This window comes from Poecilia mexicana, unplaced genomic scaffold (assembly GCF_051168715.1).
Source record: "Poecilia mexicana isolate PSO_F unplaced genomic scaffold, ASM5116871v1 scaffold_1, whole genome shotgun sequence".
In the NCBI taxonomy this organism is placed as follows: Eukaryota; Metazoa; Chordata; class Actinopteri; order Cyprinodontiformes; family Poeciliidae; genus Poecilia; species Poecilia mexicana.
Window position 1 is genome coordinate 8,716,008 of NW_028263370.1, and position 18,188 is coordinate 8,734,195.

The following is an 18,188-nucleotide window of genomic DNA, read 5'->3' on the forward strand; positions in this document are numbered from 1 at the left end:
TTATAACATGAAGTCACATATCCTGTTGATGGATTTCCTCCTTTTACATACTCACACTTATAATTTTCAAACCGTGTCTGATGACACAGGTGATACTGAATCATACACTGAACAGTGACTGTTGAATGGAGCATGTGAGCGTGGCAAAGTGGCCAATTCCAGGACCATTTATTTAGTGTACGGTTGGTTCTAAAACACACATGCATGATCCGATTTGCATCAAACTGGATCTAAAAGATATTTGTCAATCTTTAAATGGACCATTTGGATTACCTTGAAATTTGACTCCACTGCGACCCTTGACATTTTTTACAGTTATATCTCACGGATTTGTGCATCATCAGGCAGCACTGCTCTACACACTGCTGCAGCAGATTGATGACATCCCTTTAGCCCAGCCAAAACAGAGAAGAAATTTGCAGGTTTATTTTGTGACATTTAAGGATACTTATTAATAAAGAGGTCATTTACATTAATTGAATTCAGCCCATTGACTAATATTTAAAGTTCACTAATTATGGATTATTTAAACGTCTGTCCTGAATTTCTAAATTAGTAAATTAAAGTCATGCATATAGGAGAAATGTTGACATGTATAGATGGATGAGATTCTTCAAGCATTGCTCTTCAATAAATATTCACATCACAGGGTGTATATGTAGGCTATCAAAATGTCAACTCTAAAGGTCCAGCAGCAGTTTTTAAAGGTTAGGTAAATGTATGTTAAAGGTCAAATCTGACGGGCTTTTTACATCACGTCCAACATCTTAAAAACTAACCATGAATCTAATTGTAAGTATGTTTGTTAATCACAAATATCTAAATTAAAGTTATCTGCTGACCTGCTCTAGTACATCTAGAGTTGCACAGACTGAAATTGCGTTTTATGACCTTTTGACTCAACAACTCTAATGAGCGCCATCATGAAACTATTGGGTGAGGAAGCTCTGTTTGCAACCACTTCCTGAGACTGAGGCAGGTTACAACAATGTCTCCAAACTGTCTGTAGTTCAGCCCCCATCTTTGTCATCTTTGTTTGCTGTTCATTCTTGCTGTAATGTAATGCAGTGAGTCACAACACAAACAAGCTTAGAGATACAATCTTGTAGGGTATGTTTTTGCATAACAAATATACAGTAAAAATACAGATGGAAAATGAAGTGTCAATTTTCAAAGCAGGCTCACAGAAAGTGCGAAGTTTTTAAGAATTACATTCGAGAGAAAAAAAAAATCTCCTTATTCTGCATTGTGAGTAGTTGTACTAACTTCAAAACTGCTGCAAGCATCTTCTAAAAGAAAACTGCAAAAGACTCAAAGATTCTGTTTACCAGCCCCACAGAGTGCAAGCAAATGCCGTTAGAAAGAATTTGACTAAACTTAAACAAAAAACTTGGTGAAAATCACAAAAAAAGAGATACAAATGGAAAGAATTAAAAGAACAACTGCCACATATCTTGACGGCTGTCACCTCTCTCTGTCACCTTAGAGATGTGAGCATGGAAATGTTTTTTTTTTCGGAAGAAAAGAAATTTACGTTACCATTTAACAGCTTTCTGGCAAGCAAACCAAAGCTAAACATGCATATTTACACAAAAACAATTCAACATTGTACAAGCAAAAGGCTGAAGGACCCTTTTTTGTCTTTTAGAAAACAGTTTCTTGTAGTTGTGGAAAAGATGTCACAAACGTTAAGCCAGAAAGATTTATGGATAAGTCTCTTTAGGGTGTGAATATTTTGTTTATGTAGAAAGCCCTCATTCAATGTAATGACTTCTTCGAACCTGGATCAGATCGACTATGGCAGCAGGAGAACTGGTGCCTCCAGTTAGTTAAAAACAGGAAACTGAAGTTTAGACAAGCACATTTGTGGTCTGCAGACAGGTCTTATACTTTCAGCTTCAGAAGTCCTTCTACCAACTCTTCAAGCCGATGGTGATATGACAGTGTGTGGGTATTTTCTTGGCATGCTTTGGGTCCTTTGCTAGTTGAGCATTGTGTGAATACAACCCACTGTATGGTGTACCCATCTTCTGGTAGCTTATAGAAAGATAACGCACCATGCCACTAAATTCAAATAACCTGGTTTCCTGAGCATAGCAATAAGTTTACTCTATCTGGGGTCTTAACAGTCCCCAGATATCAACCCAATAGATCTCCTTTGTGTTGTGATGGAACAGAAGATTTGGATTATGGATGTGCAGACAGTAAATCTCCAACTAAAATGTGATGTTGTCATGTGAGTATAGACCAAGATCTCTGAGAAATGTTTCTGAAAACCTTGTTGATTCAATGCCATAAAGCTCTGAAGGCAAAAAGGGGGTAAAGCCTTTGACTAGAAAGGTCTACTCTATTTAAAAAAGAAGCCCGTCAGTGTGACTCAGCATCTGTGTTAAAACTGAAAGCTTTCTATATAGTAATGATTTTACTATATAGAAAAAATATGCTCTTAAGTTATATTTTAATATTCTTTGTTCTTGAACCAAGAAGCTGATAAGCGACTTAAGAAATAACAATTTGTCAAATCAGAGATGTCTTTGTACTTCCTTCAATGTGTCTTTTCACTGATTTGCATAATTTATGAGAGAGGAGTGTTCTTTTCAGCTGCAGCTGTCTTCTTAATGGTTTTGGATCTTTGCTTAATTTTAAGGAAACCTTTGTCCTAAATCAAAGGGTACAAGTGTTATCAGCATAACCTGTAAGACTTTTGCATGTTTCATCATGTCGTTTGGCACGTTGTGAAAGCAAAAAAAAAAAAACATTTTAAAGGTGAAAAAAATAGGGAAGCGTTTGGGGAAAAAAAAAACCCTGAAGGCAAACTGAATGACTCGATGTCGGGATTTGTTTCCCCTTATAATCCTGACGCGGATACAGGTGTCGTTACAAGGCAGGAGTTCTAACGATCGCCGGGAAGAAAATTTGAGTCACCTGGTTCGAGACACTGTTAAGGCAGACAGAACCAGAATGGCAACATAGTTATTCTTATTGTACATTTTGTTTCTATCAATCAAACCTGCCGCACCTTCAAATCAAACGCTGATCATTCAAGGGGAGACAGACAATTATGTGGTGAACTACCTGCCACGCATCATTCCGCACATTTCAGTTTGTAGAAACAAAGACAACCCACAACTAAAAAAATATTTCAAAAAGTTTCTCATGCATGCAGGCAGGTAGTACTCCTGAAAGCCTGAGAACAAAGAGCTTTAAAATCATTACACAACAATGTCAATGTTGTGAAGGCCCTCTTTATTAAATAATATACACACACTCAATATTACAAAAGAGATAAATGGAGAACGTTGAGCGGAAAGGATAAAACCTTAACATTACACTAACGCCCCAGTTATCTCGTTTTCCCACAGCTTCACAGCATCTGAGTGCAAAAAAACAATTAATGTTGTCATAATCAGTTGCGTGTGTCTTACAAAACAATTAATCTGGGAGTGGTGAGTTCAGATGTCATTTAGAGTTACACAGAAATAGGCAGGGCACATACTTCAAAACATGTCAGCTCGGATTAATTGTGCCAGAGTGAGACAACTCAATCATTTGTAGCCTCCTTATCAAGAGACTGAGACATAAAACCATTCGGATCAATTAGATACATGAAAACTCTGTAAACGAAAAGACTGAAACAGCTCCCAGAGGCTATCATTAAAGAAGAGCCCTGTGCTGAGCAGAGTAATGTGGGAAAGTGTAAATGACTTTGAAGACTAAATGGGAAGGAATACCTTTGAGAGCAGACCCTTTACTTTTCAACAAACATGACTGCATCAAAAAAAAAAAAAACAAGTAACTAACCAAAGAGCAAAAACAATAATAAAAGGTGTACCCAGCAAACAAGAAATCACAAGATAAGCAAAGAATCAAAGAGGTCAGCAACTGCACTGAGCTGAAAGACAATACCTCCATTTGCCAGAATTGCACAACATTTAAAGATGCACTGTTGAATGCTAACACAAAATGTAAGTTGGCCCAAGCTAAGTGTTATAATCTATCATCCTCATCCTTGCTGTTCCCCACATCGTCTCCTTAAAGAAGATTCAAAACTTAGGCCTTTTTGTTGTTGACAGCAAGCTGCAGTGTTGCTCTGCAACGGTTTGAACTCGTGTTGCTCTGCAGGTTATCTTCTTTCATTTTTTATTTGGAACCTGAATAAGCACTTCACAGGAAAAACACATCAAACAGTAGAAAAACAAAAATTGATTTAATAACAGGAGTTAATTGTCCCCAAAATAAATCCTGTCAGTCACCTGGAACTGTCACACTTCATGCATCTTGCAATGAGAACATGATCTGTGGTTGATATGCTTCAGAAAATCTCACCAGCTTTGAGGGAAAACATGTTCCATCAGAGCCAATTTGAGATCTGAGGAATTCTCATTACGTAAATAGAAACTCTTTGGACAGCTGCTAGGGAAAAAAAAAAGAAAAAAAAAAACGAGAAAAAAAAAGGTTTGCTCCTTATAGCTTCTGTTTATTTAGGAGTAAATGCTAACTTCTGACGAGGTCACCAAGGTGGTCAAAAAGCTCCTTGGTGGCAGGGCCCCGGGGGTGGATGAGATCCACCCGGAGTTCCTTAAGGCTCTGGATGTTGTAGGGTTGTGTTGGCTCACACGACTCTGCAATATCACATGGACATCGGGGGCAGTTCCCCTGGATTGGCAGACTGGGGTGGTGGTCCCCCTGTTCAAAAAGGGGAACCGGAGGGTGTGCTCCAATTACAGGGGGGTCACACTCTTAAGCCTCCCTGGTAAGGTCTATTCAGGGGTCCTGGAGAGGAGGGTCCGTCGGATAGTCAAACCTTGGATTCAGGAAGAGCAGTGTGGTTTTCGTCCTGGTCGTGGAACACTGGACCAGCTCTACACCCTCAGCAGGGTCCTGGAGGGTGCATGGGAGTTCACCCTACCGGTCTACATGTGTTTTGTGGACTTGGAGAAGGCGTTCGACCTTGTCCCTAGGGGGGGCTTGTAGGGGGTTCTCCGGGAGTATGGGGTACTGGGCCCTTTGGTACGGGCTGTCAGGTCCCTGTATGACCGGTGTCGGAGTCTGGTCCACATTGCCGGCAGTAAGTCGGGCAGTAAGCCAAAAGGAAAGTCTTAGCGCTGTTAATCATTTTCAAGAATGGACTACTCACCCCTCCTCTTGGCTCTCTGGCCGCTACTGCTTGTTCCTCCACAACTAGCAGTAGCAGCCTAATAAGTTGAGTTTTTCAACTCTTAATAAGTTGGAAAACTCAACTTATTAAGAATTTTTCTAAATAAGTTGTTTCTGCCACATTAGCACAATGAGCAGCGCATACCCAAGGTTGATTGACAGATATAAGGCTTTCATCCTGACTCTGATTGGTTGTTTCTGACCGGGAGCAGTGCATTTTCACAGATTATTTGTCTTATTTATACTGTTACATCATAGAGGTAGTTTAAACACACACACACACACGTATATATATATATATATATATATATATATATACATTTTTTTTTTTCACATACTGTAGCATTAAATATTGAGATAAGAGCACATACTTGAGTACAGAAGTACTCCTCCACAACAGCTTCATTAACAGCTGGAGCTGTTAATGAAGCTCCAGCTTCATTAACAGCTTAAATTAAATTATCATTTAAGATAATGAAAAAAATTATCTTAAGTAATTCACTGTAAGATTTTTTTTTTTTTTTTACATTTACATCAGATCCTTTTAGGTAAATAATCCTTTGCTCCATAGATTCTTCAAGCACTAGTGAAACAAGTGTTTCTGTAGTGTAAGCCAGAATTGGAAGATTAATTATATCTACTCTCATTGTATCAGATCTGAATGGATGTTGCATTTCAGTCAACAGCTGAGTTAGACACTTGTTTACACAAAGCAGCTGCATGTCATAATTAACCACCTCATGTCAGTCTGTAGTTGCCCACTGGGAGTGATCTGGCATACATAGGCACACTAAATCTCTTTCTGCATAGACAGAGAAAAGGAAAAGGAAAAAAGAAGACAAGCACAAAGATTACGGTGTGTCATCAGATGTTTTATAAGAGCAAAAATACATTTTGTAAATGTTAATGTGCATGCAAATAAGATTTTGAACAGTTTTACAAAGAGAGAACTGTTGTTATCCACCAAAATGGAAAGTCATAAATTAATCTATGAAAGGTTTGTGTCCCAACATGCAGACAAATTAGGAACAAATGCAGGAAATTCAGCTCCATTGTTGGCTCCAGGAAGTGCTCAACTAACAAAGATCAGTCAGTGGTGTGGCAGAAGGGAGGTTCAACAGGACTCCTAGGTAACTTCAAAATAAAAAGCAATCCCTCATACATTGTTTACAACTGACTTTCCAAGGTCCACAATCAGGAAGACTTGGAGAAAGAAACCTGAGAGAAAGCCAGTGCTTAATTTTAGTTTACTTTCTTTTTTCTACCACTCTGTTGGACTCTGTGTGTTTTTTACAGGTCCCAATTTAGGCAAGCTTCAGCTGTCAACAGATGTCACATTTGACTCCAAAATGCCAGTCCAGGCAACAATATATTTAAAAGCATGACATATATTTTGACTATGGTACAAAGCAGGTACTTGAATCAGTCAGATGATGGTGCCAAACATACAAAATGTAATGTAAGGGAGGTTGAGCAAGAGAGTGAGGAGGTCTGAATTTTCTGATCTCCTTAAGGTCTACTTATAACTGTTAATTGATGAGCACCAACTTTTGCTTCTAGTCATTGTCTCTCCATACTGACATTGTTTTGACCCACAATTATATGGCTCAAACCAGTAAACTGGCTATGGAAGCAGCAAAAGGGAAGTTTCTCAGCACTTTTCTTTCTTTTTTTTTTTTTTTTTTTTTGTAACCCCACCTCAGCTTTATTTTATCTATTAATAAGTAAGTTGTGCGGAAAGTGATGTCTTCTTAATAAATGATTTTAGTTAGACGTTGCGGTAAAACGGCCCGAAAAATTAATCACACTGAGGAATTCCTTCTTTTTAAAGTTGTATTAATCAGAAGTAATTACAGGGGACGTTCAAAGAGATAAAATATGTCTCACACCTTTTTTTTAATGTTTCCTGAACTGTAATGTGGAATGACAGCCGTTACCTGACTGGGAATTAACGTGAATTCCGCGCCACGCCACGCCCAGGTGGTCACACCTGGAATGGTAGCATCTTTCCACCTACCTGTCGGCCGCTCCCACCGGAGGAGGCTTATAAAATCCATCGTCCGCGCTGCCTCAGCACCGGTTCCTCCACACCGCCTCAGAGACGCTCTACAGACCCGTAGAAACACCAGCAGCCATGTCCACCTCGCGCTCAGGATTGTCCTCCTCCATGTCACTCTACTCCATGAGCTCCTCCAAGAGAGTCTCTCGCGGTACCAGCGTGTACGGCGGGGCCGGAGGCAGGAACGTCCGCGTGTCGTACGCTTCCAACGGTCTGGGCTCTGGCTTTGACCTGACGCAGGCGCTCGCGGGCGGCGACAACCTGAGCGTCACCACCAACGAGAAGGCGACGATGCAGAACCTGAACGACCGGCTGGCCTCCTACCTGGAGAAGGTGCGCTCGCTGGAGTCTGCCAACCTTCAGCTGGAGACTCAGATCCGGGAATGGTACAAAACCAAGACCCCCGCCGTCAGGGACTACAGCAAGTACGACGCAATCATCGAGGACCTGCGCAACAAGGTAAACTTTGAAACTTATAAACCTGACAAATGAAATCTATAAACCACAGCAGAATGTTGGAAGTTTTATTACACATAAAATAATATTACTACGATTAATAATAATAATAATAATAATAATAATAATAATAAGGAACGTTGATGCCCAAAATTCCTATTCGTAGAAAAATATTTAAAAACATTTAGGCATGGCCGGATTTGGAATATCTCCCACGCATGATTTTTTTTTTGTTTTGTAAATGCAAATTACAAAAAAGTCATAAGCACGCATTATCTTCAATGTTTTTAGCCTTAATCCACATTTAAAAAAAAAAAAAATACAAAAAACTTATCTTAAGTGTCTTTCATATACACTACATCATTTCATTCCTTCATCCCGATGTTATAGTAAGTACGTCATGCATGTCCCTGCATGACGTGGCGGTTTTGTTTTATTGCTATAAAACAAAAGTATTATAACAATAAAGGAGGCGTGGAGCACAGGCTTAAAGCTTGCTGTCATGTGCAACGATGGAGGTGAAGTAAAAGGTGGGGCTATTGTTGTGGAATAGGTACATATTGTTTTGAAACAAAACCCAGTGAATTAAAAGCTCAGAGTGAGCCAGCAGTTTTTTATTACTTTATTTGTGTTTATTATCTATTCTTAATTTTTTAATTTTTCTCCATAAAATAAATAATGAAACTTTTATTAGTCCCTAAAAATATTGGTGGCCCATTCCCTATTATTGGAGTGGTCACAACCCCTTTTGCACCCCCTTTGGTGATGCCCCTAATACATCTAAAAATGTCATAAATAGCCTATGCTCTGGTAGACTGCTATAAAATATTCATTTTTAGTTTTTTTTTTTCTACAATTAGCTTTCTTGAAAATCTTTCTTCTTTAAGTCTAGTCCCCACCAGAATGCACCCTGACTGGGTAACATCCTGCATGATGACACGTAGACGTTTTTCAACAGCATCCCCCAGGTGTGGGATTTTTCCAAGCAAAATCAAGAACAACTTGAATTTATTTACATGTTGGAGCTTGAAGCAACTGTGAAGGAATTTGTTTTTCCCACACTCTTTTGAGAATAAACGAACGTCCAATTTAGGACGCACTCCAGTGAAAATTCAAAGTAACACGTCTGCATGATGGGGGTTTTTTCCAGATAAGAGTCGCCACGCTGTCAAACTGCGAGTTGATGCTGCAGATCGACAATACCAAGCTGGCAACAGAGGACTTCAAAGTGAAGTAAGTGAAAATAATTTATTTTCCATATATTTACTAATGATGTTGAGCATTCACACGGTTGAGTCAGATCAACCGGACATTTTTGCAGACTCGTACCAGTAAGCAAAGTTGGAAAACAGGTGGAACCAGTTTGGTTGCACTTTTTTTTGTTTGTTCACTGATGCTGTTAAGCAGTTACAGCAACACAAACCTCTCTCTTCACAGGTTTGAGAACGAGTTGGCACTGCGCATGTCAGTGGAGTCGGACATCTCTGGCCTGCGCAGAGTCTTGGACGACTTGACCATGACTCGGTCCGACTTGGAGTTGCAGCTGGAGGGTCTGAAGGAAGAGCTGATCTTTATGAAGAAGAACCATAAAGAGGTGAGATACTGACAACAGATCTGTAATGACCAATGGTTCAGCTTAGCTAACAGGCATGGGAAACAAGGACATTCTCACAGTATGTCCTTGACTAAAACACCATGACATTGTTGATATTTAAACGGAATAAAACTAAATTAACTTAATATATTGGGAAATTGGGAAATATGGGAAAATTTAAACCTCAAAAACATCAAGAAGGCATTTTATTGCTAAAATAATGCCACATACAGAGCTTTGATGGTTTTTTTTTTTTTTTTCCATTGATAGACCTTGACCAGATTTTAGAATAAACAACCACTAAATTTAGAAGGAGCTTTCAAGTGCACATTGTGCAGCATATGCATACTGTTTTGCCACTCTGCTTGTTCTAGAGTAACACCAGAACAACAAACCGATTTTAGCAGATTAAATAGTGGCTATCTGCTCTGCTAGCCTGCAGTCTGTTGCTTAACAGACAAGCCGTTGGTTGCTCAAACATTAAAGACATTAGTATTTCATTAGTATTAGTATTCTTTCCACCCCACTAATGTTTTATGTTTCATGATAAAATATTATGTCTTTATTGTAAGTGGGAAAGACGACCATGAGAGTCTTTCAGTCAGCTGACCATCAGTGCAGAGCAACAGGAGGGGCAGAAGGAAATATTATGTTACTTTATGGTTTCTAGAACACATCATTCATCAAGACACTTTATCTGGCATTGCATGAAAATGACTTTTAATCCAATAATCCCATGAGGTAGAGGTTTATGAGACCTCTGCCTATTCATCAAACTTGTTTGAATAGGCAAACAAGGCCAGATAAAGTGTCTTGTCATCAAGACACTTTACCTGGCATTGCATGAAAAGGACTTTTAATCCGATAATCCCATGAAGCAGAGGTTTATGAGACCTCTGCCTATTTATCAAACTTGTTTTCTTCAGAAACCTGGCATATGGAATCCTATACCTGCCTAAAATGGCTTCATGCAAAGTCCTTGTTTACTGAAAACAAAATATAATAAAAATGTTTTGAACCTACTAATTGAGTGATGCAAACAATACTATCTACTACCTGAAACAATATTTTCAATGATATAATAAAATATATATTTTTGCTGTTGAGAAAATGCTATGTCAGCTATAGACTGTTAATCTGAATTGGCATGAAATTAGACATAAATTAGACATAACACAGTTTGGGAAATTAAGATATTAAAAGGCATCCGGCACATTAGTTAATCTAGAACTACGAAATTATTTCTTATACTACAGTAAAAAGGGCTAAACGATAGGACTGTAATGATTTTTGAGAGTATCACTTAAAAAAACGAACTCTGTATAACTTGCTACTGTTAACTGATCCATTTCTCATATATACAAATATGCCCCCCAGGCTACCAGCAATACATTCAGGTAAATGTACAAATGTACAATTTAAAACATTGAAATTAGGAACAATTAATTGAGGCACAATTCAGTCGTTTGTCAGAGAAGCTTTAGGCAAAAAAGAAAGAAAAATATTAACTCAAACAATTTCCCATGAAACAAGTATAGATCTGAAAGCAAATGTAATAATTTTTTTTTTTTTTTACAAACAAAACTTTTCGAGACTGACTGCTGAGCCAAAATTGACGCACCTTTGAAAAGCCGTCAACCCTGAGGCTACCAAGAATGACTCAAGCAAGCTCGTCTGATAACTGCAAGTCTCACGTTACCCATGCTAACAAATCATTTTTAAACACCAGTCATCATTGAAAGAACAAAGAAGATCCAGTGAATGTCCCCACATTATTCACAATGTTTATAAATTATTTTTTTTTTCAATCTAAGACATTAGCACCTCTCCAGAACTCGCTTCTCTCTGGGGTTTTATGTTCTGCTGTTCTTCAACTTTAATTGTGTTGTCCCTTTTTTAGGAAATGGAAAGCCTGCGCAGTAGCATGCAATCCAGCTCTGTGAACGTTGAGGTTGATGCCAAACCCCAGGAGGACCTGTCCAAGGTCATGGAAGAGATGCGATCTCAGTATGAGAGCGCTGTGGAGAAGAGCCGCCGTGACATGGAAGCCTGGTACAAGGTCAAGGTGGGGAAAGTCGGACAGAACGCGACTAGCTTCGTATTCATTTCATGCTCAAATTTAAGAGAAGGCTTGGAGAGTATTTCGAGTTGTTTTACGTCAATCTTGATATGTTTCAGTTTGACGAGCTCGGCCAGAAGATGACAAGCAGCACAGAGACTATCGAGGTCTCCCGAAGTGAGATCAGCGACCTGAGGAGGAGGCTTCAGAGTATGCAGATAGAGCTACAGTCCCAGCTTTCAATGGTAATCCACTACACTAGTTGGAGTAACATGAACAATTCAATCATAAATCATTTAACATGTCCGTTACCATTTGTAACTACCTCAGGCTTTATATGCAATGTCCAAAAAACAAGCAGTTAGCCCTCAGTAAGGACTAAAATAACTTGCTTGTTCTTCTGAGCAGAAAGATAGCTTGGAGGGCGAGCTGTATGAGACAGAGAGCCGCTACAACCTTAAGCTGCGCCAACAACAACAAATGGTGGACAGCCTGGAGGCCGAGATCGCCAATATGAAGATGGACATCGAGCGACAGGCCTCAGAATACCAAACCCTGCTGGACATTAAAACCAGACTGGAGATGGAGATAGCAGAGTACCGAAGACTGCTGGATGGGGAGGATGTGCAGTAAGAAAAAATTAATCAAAGGCAGTAGAAATGTTTGAAACAGTCTGTAGCATAGGACACAGGTTTAAGCTGCACTTTCACATAATGGTGTAAAGGATTATGTTAGATTAACACGACTCCTGAGTGAAAATAACCGAGCACTTACTTTGCTTTACCATGCAACTGACATAATGTCTGTTTCAGACCGTATGAACAAAAAAACTAACTGTTGTCTTTCTTCCAGGAAAAATATAGTTGTGGAAGTGAAAAAAGAAGTGAAACAAGAAGTAAAAGAAGAACGTAAGTTTGCTGCAAGGCAATGTTTTGCTTAAATTTATATTTACGTCTTCTGCAATGTCAAGCTTAACTTTTCCAGTTATGGATGTATGTATAGGACCGCTAAATATTTACTATTTGCCAAATAGCAAAATTGATTTAATATATTTTTTATTTACTTAATTTTTCCATCTCATTAAAACTTTTTTTCTTTTCTTTTACGTATATTTTTGCTATATTTGGTTGCACTGACTTTTAAGTTGTGTAACTTGTGTCGAGACTAAAGTCAGGGGAGATGGAGATCAGCGCTTTGTGATGATCTCTCCAACATTGTTTTGCCGTCTGATTTCTTAAGCTATTCCAATAATTAATTGCAAAACGATTTAATTTGCCAGCAAACACAATTTTTCACATTCTTTTAATCAGAAGCTTCACACATCTTTGCATAAATGCAGCACATCTTGAACACCACAGTTCTTAGTTATTCAGATTCATTGTCCAGCAGTGAGGAAACACGTTTGCCTATGTTGCAGTTTAGTAATTTCATAGCTGTATGACGGATATTGCAAGAGATATATGTTATCATCCACGCATGTAAAAGTAATAGTTTTTTTATTATCAATGTCTTCCACAGATAAACCGATCATTACCAAGAGGACAAAAGTGGTGATTGAAGAGCTTGTGGACGGAAAAGTGGTGTCACGTACAGAAGACGTAGACACCGCAGTCGTCTCCCAGTAAAACTGAGCCAAAAAAACAATCAAGAAGCAGTGTCTTTTGTATTTAAGTCTCCGAAAAACACAGAAAGTATAAATATTTACCTTCCAGATCTTTGTGTAGCTTAGATGTTTCGATTTTTTTTGTCACATTATTTATTCTGACTTAAAGACTGGAAGACTTTAAAGCTAGGATTGCTTTGAAAATTCTGTGCTTAGAAAGCCAGAATACATAAGCAGTAACACTATAAGCTACATCAGAAAAAGAAATCCTATTCCAGGTATAGCACCTGAAGGAATAAAGTCAATCCGATAATGTTAAAAACAAACAAGTGCAAAAGATTTTAGCTAGATTTAGGAAAACGAATATTAGATCCCCTTCTGTGTTGTTGTTGGCTTATAAGAGGCTGTCACTTTGAGTGTGAAAGGTCATGAAAAAACGTATTTCTTATTCCTAATATTTAAAAATGTTAAAGGTGCTGCATATGGCGTATTGTACACTCTCAAGTGACATATTGCTAAAGCAACTGGTATCACTGTTTTAAAGGGAGCCACTGTCCAGATTCCTGCTGGGGTTCAAGTGTTTCTGATCAACTCTCACCCCCTCTGAGAGTTGTATCTGTTTTTTTTTTATTCTGAAAAGTTGTGTGTGTCTTTATCTTGTTTAATTTCCACTTCTAATGACAATAAAGAAGATTGGCAGAAAACATTATTGTGTTCTCAGTAATTTTTCTATTGCAAACACACATGGTGAGATGAATAAATAATAAATGAAGCATTTTTGTTTACATGACAATAAGATACAGGTTGAAGGAAAGTCACAGAGAGTTTAGTTGCCCTGATCATTGAGCCAAAAGAACAATTAATATCTTCTACCAAATGACAGGAGATTAAACAGACCAAGTAATAGATAACAAATAACAGGTGGACAAATGAAAACTATTAACCTGTGACCACAAAAGTATCAGGTGTAATAAATTAAAAACCAAGGGATGTATTCAGGAGTGATGAATAAAATGTAGGTGAACTACGTGGATACAGGAAAGGAGACGGTAATGTAAAAGTAAGGATTATTACACGGTACTGCAACCACTACTGAAATGTCACAAGACAAGAACTCCAGCTCTCACCGACTAAAGAAGAAATGATAAGATTGATCAAACGCTAAGACAGTATAAATTTAAATCATGGGGAAAATCATGCAGCAGTCAACAAGTGTCTTAATGATACAAACTGAAACCTTTTTTTTAGTCTGTTTGGGCTTTTGTATATTTAAATTTGTACATTTTGCCCTGTCTGTCAGACATTCTCATCTAAGAATTTTCATGTCAATATTCTATTAAAAAGGTATTTTTCCTTTCATTCAACTGAATGATATTTTATCATTTAAAGAAAAAAAAGTAGGTAAAGTAATTAACATATGAGAAACAGAGATTTGACATAAAGTCAAGTACTACTCTTTTTACTAAGTTCTCAATTTTGGTCTTTTTATTTTACTTTTTTATTTTATTTTATTTTATTTTTTTACCTCTGATCTGATAATTAAAGTTAGCAAACATTTACCAAAAGAAAGTTTGGAAATGCCTTTTCATATGAGATTTTTTATTTTATTTTAAAAGTTTATGATTCTTGTGAAGAGATTTGTTTAATCTTTAATCAACTTTCTGAGTTGATTAAAGACTTTAATCCACAATATGCACTGTTTTAAAATGTCCACTAGATGTCAGTATATTCACGATCATTTTTATTATGTATTTTCAATCTTATTCTTTTTTTCATAAATTTCTAAAAGGAAATAGTTTAATTTTGTTACATAATTTTTTTTACAACATTTGGCTTATTAAAAAGGCATGTTGCTGAAGCAAATTTTTAAATTGTTTCATTATTTATTTTTTCAATCAAAGCTTTCTTGTGCATGCATCCTACAGGTAAAACAAAGATGTTTTACTTTTGAAAATTAGAGATGGAAATGTTACATAATATTCCATTTCCTTCACATACGTGTCTCTGGTTCTTATCTTGAAGGTTGTGTTGCTATTTTCATAAACTCTTTTCTAAATAAACATAACCAGTTCAGAAGTAATAGCTACAGTCGTATAAATTCTTAATAATTTAACAAAGTTTAGTTCAGTGTATTTTATATTGATTATGTTTAGATGGACTTAAATGTAATTTGCTTATAATTGAGTGGGTGTCTTTTGTTGGCAGTAGGTCTAACAAAAATCTTAAAAGATTATTATTTTTAAAGAGAGAGAAAGAAAGAGACAGATAGGGCAGGGGGAGATAAATTATCTGTGTTGGAATAAATTTGTAGAAGAGTAAAAACAAAAAAGACACGTTCTTTCTTTGTAAAAAAAAAATATCTTAGATATGAATAGCATAAATTTGTCCATTTTTATCTACATATAAAGCACTGATTTTATTCCACATGTTTTATGTTAAATGTAGGCCCCTTATATTAAAAGTATCTTTGTAGATCGTTATCATTACGTTTTGGAAGGTTAGTAATCTTACATATCTTTCAACTTGTATACGCAAAAGCATAACCGGAAATATATGGTTTTAGAGTAGACGACTGACATTCTGAATGGCTGAAATCCGAATTATGAGTGTCTCTCCGTTAAGAAGATCCTGCCTCACTATTTTAGTGTTAATCGGGTTGCCATAGACCTCTAGGGACGTCTCCACGAAGCACGCCTCTGTAGCACGAATCTGTCATTTGGAGCTTTTTGTTCCCCAGTCACGACCTAAATGATGACAAAATCCTGCACCACGGGAAGCTGACGCCACCGCGGTACAGTCACCTCCTCGGTGACGTCGGCTGACGGAGGCAGCAGCAGCAGCAGCAGCAGCAGTCAGGTTTGATGCCATCTGCTGGACGGTGGCAGCCACGCTCTCGGCATTACGTCATCCGGGAGAAACCGGTGCCAGGTCCAGATCGGTGAAGCCCGGGAGTCTGGTTGTGAATGTAAAGCAGCGTGGAAAGAGGCAACTATGAGGATAAATTGAAGACGGGACAGGAGGGATGTGAAACTAAACCGTATGAGTGGAAGTTCTAATTTAACACACGTATTAGACTGATACATGAAGGCCACCATGGAATAGAATAGAATAGAATAGAATAGAATAGAATAGAATAGAATAGAATAGAATAGAATAGAGCAGATTTAATAAGACAATAGCCTTTTTTGATCCAAGTCACTTTGGATGATACAAAATATATGGTGTTGCAAAAAGTTTTGGGTCTGTGAATTATTCACACTTTTTCTTACATATTATACTGGGATTTTATCTTGTAGCTCAACTAGTATATAATTGTGAAAAGGTAAATCAGTGTTAATACGTAAAAAGATGATTGATTTATTTGTATTCCTCCTCACTATTTAAATACAGAGCTAACAGAGCATTATTATTATTATTATTATTATTATTATTATTATTATTATTATTATTATTATTAATTAATTAATTTATTTTTTTTGCTTAAGCGAGAGTAGCAATACTTTATAACAGTGTTATTCAAGTAAAGTAAATGGCACATTGAAACAAAACTAATCTTAAAGCTAAGTTTTCGCCAAAAGGTTACTTAAGTAATTGTAACTGAATAAATGCACACCTATAAATATCAATCGTCGAGGTTCGCCTCATATTCTCAATTAGGCTTCAGTGTAGACTTTGACTGGGCCGTGCTGACACGTTAACATGCTTTGATCTAAACCTGTCAATTGTAGCTTTAGTTGTATGTTTATGATCTCTGCCCTGTCCTGCCACAGTCCCAGGTCTTTTGGATTCAAGATGACTGTCTTGTATTATACTGTTTAGCTTGATCCAGCTTCCCATAAACTCTGAACAGATGCCATGTCAGTGTTGAAGAACAAGCACAATGTTGCCACCGCCACGTTAGGTGCAGCATGCGTTTTCAGCCTTGCTCAGCCATATTGGTTAGAACAATGTTTCACAAATAAAACTATGAAAATGTTGAATTTCCCAGGTTTACATTTGCATTTAGTTCTCTTTCACTTAAGTAGCCCAAAAATAACATTCAATGCAGTGCCATCAGAAGCTGCCTAATTAAAAACTATAGGACCCTTCAGTGTGATTTAATTCTAGTATACAGACAGCTGTTCATTAAAAGCCTCACAGATTTCATAAAAAAAGGATAATTAAGAAAACAGAACATTCATTTCTGCTCTCTAACTCAACAGACAGGCTCACATGAAAAAAAAAAAACATTTATGACTGACACCGTTCAAATTCAACAGCAAAAAGTTGTGTGGTTTACACAAAAGCATGACATTTTAGATAATAAATCCATATTTAAAACTTTGCAGAGAAGTGAACGTCAGTTGAACTGCTGTCCATGGTGCTGAAACTCTTCTGCACTTGATATTTTAAACTGACTGTATTCATTTTTTTTTTAATTGAGCCAATAAAGCGGTACAAAGTATCGCGAGAGGAGGAAAGAAATGTTAGATTTATACACGATTTGCGTATTCATGTGGAGTGGGACTGCTTTTAAATGAAAACGCCGGGATGTGGCGTGTACAAGCTTTCAGATCATGACAGTGACGAGCCAGTCCTCACATGATTAGACGCTCCTCCGCAAAAAAAAAAAAAAAAAAAAAAAACACCAGAGAGGGAGGAAGGAGGGCTCCATTCCCAGGGAGGCAGCGGAGAGGCACCGAGGACTCCGCCTTCACCGCCCCAACGTCCAAGCATCAGTCCGGGGTGGGGAAGAGGGAAGAGACACGCCGCAGGCCTGACGAAGAGATTCGAAACGCGAGCGTGAGGAGAGACTAAAAAAGAAAGAAAAAAAAAGAAAAAGAAATACGGAGATGGGCTCGCCGTGAAGGAGTAAAGACCGGGGAGGTGGGGGGAAACACCCAGAGGGGGCGCAACACAAAAGCACAACTGGAGGTGCCTGCAACCATGAGCGGCTGCTCGCCTAAGCCGCGGCTGCCGCTGCTACTCCGCCCGGGGAACACGTCGTGAGGTGCGCCTCGGGAACCTGTTAGCCGAAACGACACGCCGAGGAGAACCAGGAGGTGGTGGTGGTGGAGGTGGGGTGGTGGTGGTCGAAAAGATGTCCGCCTCGGTGGGGCCCCAGGGCGGCCCTCGCCCACCCACCGTGCCGCCGTCCATGCCGGATCTGCCGGACCTTAGCCACCTCACCGAGGAGGAGCGCAAGATCATCATGGACGTGATGGCTCGGCAGAAGAAAGAGGAAGAGAAAGAACAAGAGATGCTGAAGTAAGGCCAACAC

The 18,188-nt window shown here is 38.3% G+C and overlaps 1 protein-coding gene across 1 annotated transcript; it reads left to right on the plus strand.

The window, feature by feature from the left end:
• The first annotated feature begins 7,214 nt into the window (after nucleotides 1–7,214).
• Nucleotides 7,215–13,634, plus strand: krt97 (keratin 97). The gene is made up of 8 exons (XM_014988167.2): nucleotides 7,215–7,675; nucleotides 8,823–8,905; nucleotides 9,110–9,266; nucleotides 11,167–11,331; nucleotides 11,445–11,570; nucleotides 11,734–11,954; nucleotides 12,178–12,233; nucleotides 12,844–13,634. Exons 1-8 carry the CDS (start codon nucleotides 7,292–7,294, stop codon nucleotides 12,948–12,950), a joined length of 1,299 nt encoding a protein of 432 aa, XP_014843653.2. The 5' UTR covers nucleotides 7,215–7,291; the 3' UTR covers nucleotides 12,951–13,634.
• The last annotated feature ends 4,554 nt before the right edge of the window (nucleotides 13,635–18,188 follow it).

What these genes read in the sequence shown, in the direction of transcription:
- krt97 (XM_014988167.2), top strand. Translation starts at nt 7,292, where the DNA reads ATGTCCACCTCGCGCTCAGGATTGTCCTCCTCCATGTCACTCTACTCC. An exon ending in AAGCCTGGTACAAGGTCAAG is followed by an intron (nt 11,332 to 11,444) that starts GTGGGGAAAGTC and finishes GATATGTTTCAG; the next exon opens with TTTGACGAGCTCGGCCAGAA. An exon ending in CTGGATGGGGAGGATGTGCA is followed by an intron (nt 11,955 to 12,177) that starts GTAAGAAAAAAT and finishes TCTTTCTTCCAG; the next exon opens with GAAAAATATAGTTGTGGAAG.